Here is a 9,537-nt window from a genome sequence, read left to right as displayed (position 1 = left end):
AATTACTGACAGCACACTCAGGAGCATGCTTGCTTTTTCCAGCTGTATCTGTGGCTAAACTAGCTGATATTGCCATTCTCTATAGTTTTTGCCAGCAGGATGCTTTCATCTGGATCTTGATACACAAGCACCTGTGGGTTTGTTTGCTACTACAGAAATGATGCTGCACCCTCACCTCTTTTTTTCCCCTTGGCACCATTAACTTGAGTAATGCTGGGGGAGCTGAAGGCCTGCTCCAATATTCTGTGTGCCCTCCAGCACATGTACAACACCTTTGCCATAAAAGCAAACAAGCCACACACAGAGCAGGACCACCACAAAGCTAAATGTATTGGTTCCATGATAACTCAGGGACAGGAAACTAAACCCAGGCACTTCCAATATAAATCTATTTGCAAAGAGAAATTAAACCAAGTCCTAAGACTTTGGCCATAACTTGCAGCCAGCTGGGCCCCCTCCTGCTCTGACTGAAGGCAGCAGCCATATTTCCATTGCCTTTGCTGGGAACACCTGCAGAGCACAGCAGCTGTGCCAATCTGCCAGGGGCAGCAAGGCAGGAATAGCAGCCCCATGTGGGACTGCAGCAGGGAATGTGACATGCAGGAACACAAACACCCACTCTGAGATCTGGCCAGTGTGGACAGGGAGTGGATGAGAGGTTTGCAGCTGGGCTGGCAAACACAGGACATCAAATACCGAAACTGGTGTGAGCCCTGTGGCTGTACAGGAGCAACCACACTGATGGTGACCTTTGAGACCCCAACCACCCTTTCTTTCCTTCTCCTTTGCCCATCTGCTGTCATCTTAAACACAGCCCTTCCTCTGGCACTTTGCGCTTCCTTGCTCACACCCACGCTGCAGAATGGCCTCCCCAGTCAGCAAACATCATCACTACAGCAAACTGCTCTTTCAGTCCACAGGCCAGTGGGTGGAAAACATGCACAAAGACATTTAACTGCCTGGCAGAGGCAGTAAAGCAACAAGGAAGCCACCGAGCTGGGAGGCTTCTGAGAGAGAAACCTTAAGTGTCTGTGTGGGCTCATTGCTCTGTTGCTGACTGACATCAGCCTCTTTGGGCTCAGAGAGATCCATTTCATTTTAAAGGGAACTTTCCCCCAGGGATCTCATTAGCACCACCATGAAAGTCAGAAAGGAACTGAAGGTTGTTGGGGGAGGTAATGGTGAGGAGGTAAATAGGACAGAAGCACTGTCAGAGAGCATACTCAGAGCTGTATTTTCTCTTTCTCATGCACACACACACTTTTTCTGTCAGAAAAACTCACTTGGCATTGCAGTAATGAACTGTGGGGTTATATGTCTGTAGGTAAAAACACAGAGCTAACAGGCACCCTGTGGAGACAAATACTCAGAACAAAATCTTAACTTTCCCTCTGCAGGGCTGGAGCACACCATGCCAAGGTCATTCAAACATTCTGTTCTAGCCAACAGCATTGGACAGCAATGCCCATCCAGGGGCTGAATTTGGGCTGGACCACTGTTACCCTGGGGTAAGGATGCAGGCCAATTTTAAAGCCTGGTAGGTATAAATTATCATGTTTGATGTCCCAGCAACAAACACTGCATCAGTCAACACATCCCAAGCAGTTACACAGATGCTCCTAATGCAGTGCTGCCCTCAGAGAGCAAGGTGCAAGGTCTGGCGTGGGTGAACCCCTCCATGAAGCATCGGGTGCTGAAGGTGGTGCTTGGAGAATGACGTCTGTCTAAGAAAGTCACCTCTTCCCGGAGTGAAAGCAAAGCTTCCATGACACAAAGCAGTGTCTTGCTCACTTCTCATGTGACACATCAGGGCTACGTTCTGCCTGTGTTTGTTTCAAGACGAACTGCAAGACATCATCTGAGAGTCCAGGTATCCTCCTCCTGTTTTCCAATAAGACTTCTCCTTCAGCTGGCTTTGAGAAGCAAGCAGAAGGGGGGTGGTTTGGAAAGACCTTACATCCATCTCTGTTCAAGACCAGCTGTGCCATTTGCAGGCATCGTGACACATATTTTGTCCCATCTTTTTGCTCCAGCTCTAAAATCTTCTGCGACAGACACCGTGAGGCAGCCTCGTAGGTCGGATCCTCTCTCTCTGGCTGCTTTCTGCAATACATTTTGTAGAAGCCATCCAGAGAGCCCCTGATGCTGGGATCTTCTGCATCTTCACGTTCATGCATCCAGGAGAGCACATCATTAGGTTCAGAGGGCTCACACAGCCCTGCTTTTAGGTAACAGCTCACGTTTGCTTCCTCAGAGCCTTCAGCAGAACGGGCTGCAGGAGCTGCAGATGATGGATTGCTCTCTCCTGCAAGCAGAGGATCAATGAAACTCATTAGTCACCAGGTCATCCCTGTGGCAAAGTCTCTTTCTGTCCCCCCCCCACTGCAGTCTGGCAAACAGGCTCTTTGCATGAGCAAACCAAGTGCTGCTCTGAACACAGCTGGGCTGCCACAGGGCCTTCCTGCACAGATTGGTGTAGGATAGGCTGATTTGGGGATCTCACAGTTGTCCCAGCCTTGACACTGCAGCGACTGGACCTACTTGGTGGCAGAGATCTCCTGGCTCCTCTCAGTTACACTTCCAAAGAGGTGGAAATTGGGATCTGCTGCTCCTGGAGATGACAGCTGACCCACAAGGAAGTCTGGTTTGCAGCTGAGACAGTTCTACGCCTATTTCAGTTTTTTCCTTCGTCCCTGGGTCTAATCCTTTTATTTTACTAGTTGTCAACTTTACTCCAGCACAATGTGCAGTCCTGACCTCCAGCTTTCAGCCAGATTCATAGCCTCCAAACCAACACTGTTCTGGTGGCTGTATGGAGTTTCAGAATGAGGACTGCAAAGGGGGACTGTGCTTCCTCATGAAATCCCACTTTTGCAACCCCGCTGCACTAAATGCTCTCCCCGCACTCTGATGGATTTTTTATGGATAAAATGAATGCAAAGGCCAAGGACTCGTTCTTGCCTTGCTCTTCTCCTCCTTCCTTGCTGACCCACATCTCTGGATAACAGGGCTGTGGTTTTCTCTTGCTTCAGAGCAATCAAGGAGCGTACTTTGCACTAATTAACACAGCACAACAGGGACACTTGGCAGTGACAAGACCAGGACTATCAGCCAGCTTCTAGGAGGAAGAAATTCTACAAAGAGACCTTGAATTGGGCTCTGGTAGCCAGACAGTGCCTCTGACTGCAATCTCATCTCCAAGCCCACTGCACCAGACCATTTGCCAAGCACCTGAGTCACCGACAAGGAAATTTTCCAGGGCTCAGCCAGAGGTTGCACAGCCGTCATCTGCAAGTTACATAAGCAGGATGCAGGCAGTCAGAAAATAGCTTGGTCTTTTCTAATTCTGTGAGATGTGAAGCAGAGTGCAGTCCTTCATTCTGGTAGGAGACCATGTTCAAAGGGAGTCTCAGTGTGGCGGCAGAAGGCTGTTTTTCTCTCCTGGTACAGAGAGCCACCCTTCCTTTCCTAAGCAGGGGTTGATTAACGTGAAATTAAGCTGTCTGCGCAGACACACTGTACCTCATCTCTTTCTTCCTGTCCCTACTTCCTATCTTTGATCTTTCTTCCCAATTGCACTTCATCTCTGATTATGCAATTTTAAATAGAACTTTCTCTCCCCTTGCAGTGTCACTTCCAATGCAGTATAAAGAAAAGCCTGGTGGCCTTCTTTTAACAGTGAGCTCTGGCATCGGAATAGCAGGGCAGAGAACGGGTCCATTTTTCCTCAGTAACCCCTCAGCCCATGCTAAGTTAGAACTGAAGCCTCTTGCATCTCTGATATTCAATCAAGTGGCAATTGGACTCCAGTGCCAGTGGACTGTGGCAATTGCAGACCCCTGGGCTGTGCTGGCTTTTTGCTACCTCCTGCTCACAGCCACATTTTGTGACAGAGCAGCAGCTGCCTCCAGCTACACACACCAAGCCTGCATGACTCGGGAAAAGAAAAATTCTGTTGGTTTCATGTTGTCAGGGGAGACTTTAGCAGTGCTGCTTTGCCTTTCTCCTACCATCTAAGTTTGGCTATTAGGAAAGATTTCTTCACAGAAAGGGTTGCCAAGCACTGGAACAGGCTGCCCAGGGAAGTGGCTGAGTCACCATCCCTGGAGGTGTTTAAACAACATGTAGATGTGGCACTTGGGGACATGGTTCAGTGGTGGACTTGGCAGTGTGAAGTTTATGGATGGACTCAATGATTTTAAAGGTATTTTCCAACTTCAGAGATTCTACTGCTTTTTATTCCACAGTCAGTATGGCCAATAAAGCTGACATCCTTATGCTGAAGCACAACCCACCACAGAAGTGACCAGGAAGTGTCTCAGGGGTATATTCTGGGGTGTGATTAGTCAGAACATATTTCATCATTATTATTATTATTGTGAGAACAGTTTTCTTTCAGTTACTGGTTCAGATTTATGCATCTCTACTTCCCAACAGCAGGCCCTATCCTTCTAGTGGATTACTTTTCCAGCAAAGCCTTCTTAAGGCAAGATAGCAACAGGGTTGGATATCCCAGCCCTGGAGTGTTCAAAGCCAGGTTGGATAAGGCCTTGAGCAGCCTGACCTAGGGGGAGGTGTCCCTATCCACGGCAGGGGTTGGGACTATGTGGTCTCCAAGGTTCACTCCAACCCCTCAGCATTCTAGGATTCTATGACACGAGAAGTTGGATGCAGAATTCTCAGAACCAATCTATACCTCACAAAGTGCTGCCTTTCCTCAGCTCTCCTGACAATTTTTCAATACATTCTCAAACTGTGTGTCAAGACTGACGTTGGAAAATACACCCCAACCTTTTCCTGGTTAAAAGTTACCAGTTAAGGTAGAGATCCTTCCTTGATACCCTCTAAAGAGCTGGTGCTGCTGTTGAAAGGTGCAAATCTTCTGAATGATTTATAAACCACAGGGAACAAGCACAGCAGCAGCAGGATGCCTGCAGGGTCCAGAAAGAGCCTCTCAGCTGGAGCACACACAGAGCACACAAGCACGTGTTGTAGGCCAGCAAACATGCTGCTAAAGGTGAAGACAGCATTCAACTCATCAATCCTTTTGCCTCTCCATGCACCTGCACCCCTCAGAAAATCTGGGATTCTCTCATAACACACAGCAGTGCTGCTTCAAAGCCTAGACCTCTCTGGCCACCTCTCAGCAGCAGGAAAATGTAGTTTTATAAATGCCTTTGTAAAGTCCTTACATGGCAAACTTCACAACACAGCTGTCACACACCCTTGTGTTGGCTTGACCCAACACCTACAGGGGTCAAGGCAAAGATGAGCAAGGCTGAAAACTCTCACTTCTTTGCCTGCACCAGAGAATCTGGCTCATTATTTTTAGCTATTTTCACTCATTTTTAGTACCGAGTATTAAAGGGGGAAAAAAGCACCAATAGAAAAGCCCAAAAAACTGAAACAGTCATTATTAATGTCTATTTCATTCTCACATGATGGATAATCATGAGTAAGAATGTATATTATTTCATCTGTTCTTCCACTCCATGCTAATTGAAGTTCAGCATTTGCAACTAATTAGTAAAAGAGCTGGGGGCAGATAAAAGGATAGATATTCTTGTGTTTATAAACCTGCTGATGAAAATTTAAAAGCTCCATCTGGTACAAGCACATAACCCTACTGCCTGAAGCACAAAACCAAATCCTGCTTTGAACCTGGGCCACTTTCAGTGAGGCAACAATGCAGCAATATTGTTAGCTGTACTTACAGAAAATGTAGCTGTTTGAGTTTCTGTATAACTCTGTTCAAGCACAGTGGAGTTCTCACAGACTGCTTTATTTCTCTTATCCCACCAGCCTTTCAGGATCTACCTGGGGTGACTGCAACCATCCACAAGAAAAGGTCTGTGGTTGCCATGAAGTGCAGTAACAACAGAAAAGTAAACACAGATGCTGTCCCTGAGAGTTTCTCCAGCTCTCACCCTGCTCTTAGAAAATCCCTTCTCGCCCCTCCAGCAGACATGTCCATATGGCATGGGAAAGCTCAAGAAGAGGTGATCCTACTTGGACTAGAGCAGAGCTCCCAACTGACCCCAACCTGTGCCTGTTCAGGGGTTCAGGGATGCATACATCTGCACAGGGGGTGAGAACAGGTCCTGTGCTGCAGCTGAACTCCCTACATGCATGGAGCACTTGAGACACCTGATGCATAGAAAAGCATATTTTGTTCTTTTTTTCTTTCCACCTGGCTCCTTTCCAGTGGGAGTGCACGTATCACCATGGGAGTGCAATTCCTCTCTGCTCAGGGAAGAAAGAAGAAATTTTAGGAGAATTTGGCAGGAGCTCTTTCTACCCCAATCTCACAAAGCACTTTAGCCAGCCAGTAATCACACACCTGAGTACTCAGAAATTGCAAATCTAGACATTTGAGGACCAAATTCTATTGCTCTTGCTTGCATTAAGAACATTTCCTCTGATTACAACAGTTAAAAACCCATGTTTGAGCTGCTGATCCCATTCCTTTACATGAGCTGAAATATATTTGCACTATAGGAATTTTATTACCACATTTAAATTGGAATAGCACCAAAAAGACAAGTACCAAGAAAATAAGTATCAATCTGCTAAATACTGCACAAACACTTATCACATTGAGTAAATGACAGATCCTAAAGCCTTTTGGTGTACAGTATTGAATAATTGTAGAGATTACAATATCTCTGCCTTGCAGAAAACAGCTGTTGACTTCTTGGGCAAAAGGAAAATGAAATTTTTGATGACATTATCATTCAAAAAGACTGTTATAAGCAAAGTAAATTTGTTCCTTGTGGGTATTTAAATTGTGAACTGAAAGTGAAAATAAGAATAAAATAAGCCTTGCTACTTTGTTGTCTCCCTGGTGCCACACAAACCAGCTTTCTCCTGTTGTCATCTGCAGTAGGCTGCAGCTCACAAGATGGGATCTGTGAGACTCTGCTTTACACATGACATAACCAGCTATATTCTTCATCCTCCAGCCCACAGGAGTGGCACATGTGGCTGTGTCTGACTCTGAGTGCTGGCCAAGAGCTCTGCTAATGCCAGCTGCTCTGACAGGAGACCTGGAGAAAGTGAAGGTGGGCAAAAGGCAGGAAAATGGGAGGAATTTGGGGATTGGAGCAGAAAAGGGAGACAGTGACAGAGGAATAGCACGGGGTATGGCCCAGTACTGAATCAGGCTCTCTGCTTTTTTTCTTCTTTCTGCTGCACATTTGTGGTGTGAAAAGTTGGGGGGGGATTCAATTTGCGTGGAACAAGACGTAAGCAGTTATTTTAGGGAAGCATAAAAACTCTTCCCTTTCAGTCTAACCCCCTCAGGAATCTGAAATTCAAGAAAAATAAAAAGGCTAGCAAATAGTAAAGTGCTCTTGAAATGCAATATGCAGGCACAGTGCATTCCCCTAGACACTCTTCCAAATGTCACAGTGGTATTAAACCCTGCCCTGCTCCAAGAGCTCACATCCGACGCCTGCTGCGCTGAGCTTTTAATACAGCTGGGAAACTCAGCTCAATGAAAGCTTTCACTGCTTAAACACACTGGATTTAATAAACCACAGGGAAAGTCAGCTACAATATGAACTACAAATTAACACTCCTTATCTGCTGAAGGCCAAGAGATAAACACCACTGCCGCCTCACAGATCTGTTCCTAAGCAACCAGGCCCCACAGGCTAGGGTAGTAGGTATGGGCAGAAGTAGATCATAAACACCATCACTTCCAGCTGTGCCCCCAGAGCCTGAGGAGGATGACACATCCTCAGCCAGGCCTCAGAGCAATGGGCTCTGGATGTAACTTTACATCCAGGCTTTGGATATAACTGTCTGTGAACAGCTGCTCTAAGGGCAACAGCACACAGGGACTCGGTCACTGCAAAGATCACAGGTGTCTTTGAAGGGATGGGCAGCAACATAACACTGGGATGCCTGAGATTTTATTTTCACAAGGAAGCTCCTTCCCTTGGAGCTCACAATCATTCTAAACATACAAATAGCAAATTTAAGAACTCTTCAAATAGGTATACTTAGAGTGGTTTAATTTACATGATTCCCGAGCCAGTAAAAAAAACCCTAAAGCCTCCTATTTGTCTCAAACACTGCTTAAGATCTAAGGTTAAAGAGTCTATTATTTAGGGTAAACCTTCTTTGAAACATAAATAATAATTTTTTAAAATTTACATGGCTGAAAACATGAACTGTCAATTGAAGTTATTATCCAGCAGACGAGGAGGGCATCAAGGGGCTTTATTAAACTGCAATTATCTGCTGCTTTCCTGTTACATACAAAGTCTTGGGAGCTCAGCCTGACTCACCATGTCTGTGTAACACTAAAGGCACCAATTTCCCAGAGGAAACTCTGATAAGGCTTCTTGAGCTAATTGCTCAGCTTCTAACCAGGCATTAGATTAGGAGAGCTCAGGGAAGTGAGTGTAAGAACAGCAGAGAGCGAGCTCAGGCGCACAGACATTGCTGTGCTGGAGCAGCCTCTCCTTACCCAAACATCTCAGTGGCCTTTCCAGCTCTGACAGACAGGATCCAGCACAAGCATCCCCAAGCCAAGCCTCTGCCTTCTCTGCTGGTGAAAATCAGAGCTGTCCACCCATGTCAAGTCCTTTATCACAACAACCACAGCATTGCTCTGCCCACAAGGAAGACTCACCATTTGAATCACATTTGACTTCTGTCTTCCTGCAAGCAGGAGAATTTTTTAGTAAAATGATGGATTTTTCCTTCTTTTGATCTGTCACTTGCAGTACTGGTTTCTTAATACATGAAAGGCTCTAATTTAGCCCCAGATTGTATTTGTCTTTAAGCTCATCCTATTTCAGAATAAAAGTCTGGTGCTTGAAGCAAAAGAGAATTCTGCCTACCTGATTTTCACTGTTTAAAAATTTTATGGAGGAAATCTGTGTTCTATGGTGACTGAAGAAGCTTTCTCACTTTAGTTACATTGCAGAGGTGTAGCAAATGATAGTTATTTCTGTTTATTTTTTTTTCCAGCCTAGAAATTGTCAATTCCTGTCTTGTCTAGTCTCTTTGTTTTTCCCCAGCTGATTCTGTAGAGTTAGCTCTTTCTGAACTGTTAGCTTTCTGACCCAAGAAGCATTTCCTAAGGAACTCTATTTCACTAAGAGCAATGAAACTCCAGAACTCAGAAAAGGATTTTCTATGCCCCCTCTTCAGCCAAGAACTGAGAAAGACCCTTGGGACCCTGAGTCTTCCAAGGATACCAATCCTAGAGAGGAAGAGGGTCTGAAGACAACAGTTTCCATGGTTTCTTAAGTTAAAAGACAAGAAGGGAGAAATCCTTCCTGTTTCTGGAAAGGCTCACAAAGGAAAGATACCAAACTTTTAGACATTTCGCTGATGTGGTCATTCAGAACTAATGAAGTTATGAGCTGAAATTAAAAGTGGACTTGAAAATCTGTCTGGATGAGAATTAGTGATCATAGACAAGACAAGCAAAAAAACCAACAACAACAACAAAAAACCAAAACAAAAAACAAACCAACCAACCAACCAAACCCCCCCCCCCCAAAAAAAAAAAAACCCCAC

General features: G+C 45.5%; 1 protein-coding gene across 3 annotated transcripts in view; it reads right to left on the bottom strand.

The window, feature by feature from the left end:
- Positions 1–1,448: 1,448 nt before the first annotated feature.
- The window catches only part of SHLD1 (shieldin complex subunit 1), a 34,450-nt gene continuing 26,361 nt past the window's right edge, over positions 1,449–9,537 (bottom strand). For all 3 annotated transcript variants that reach the window (XM_031063684.1, XM_031063685.1, XM_031063683.1), the window contains exon 4: positions 1,449–2,305. In XM_031063684.1, coding sequence (XP_030919544.1) covers positions 1,788–2,305 — 518 coding nt within the window. In that variant the 3' untranslated portion in view covers positions 1,449–1,787. The remainder of the gene's footprint in view (positions 2,306–9,537) is intronic.

Source organism: Geospiza fortis, unplaced genomic scaffold (genome assembly GCF_000277835.1).
Source record: "Geospiza fortis unplaced genomic scaffold, GeoFor_1.0 scaffold99, whole genome shotgun sequence".
Classification (NCBI taxonomy): Eukaryota; Metazoa; Chordata; class Aves; order Passeriformes; family Thraupidae; genus Geospiza; species Geospiza fortis.
The sequence above is the reverse complement of the archived record's forward strand: the minus strand, read 5'-3'. Positions and strand labels throughout refer to the sequence as shown.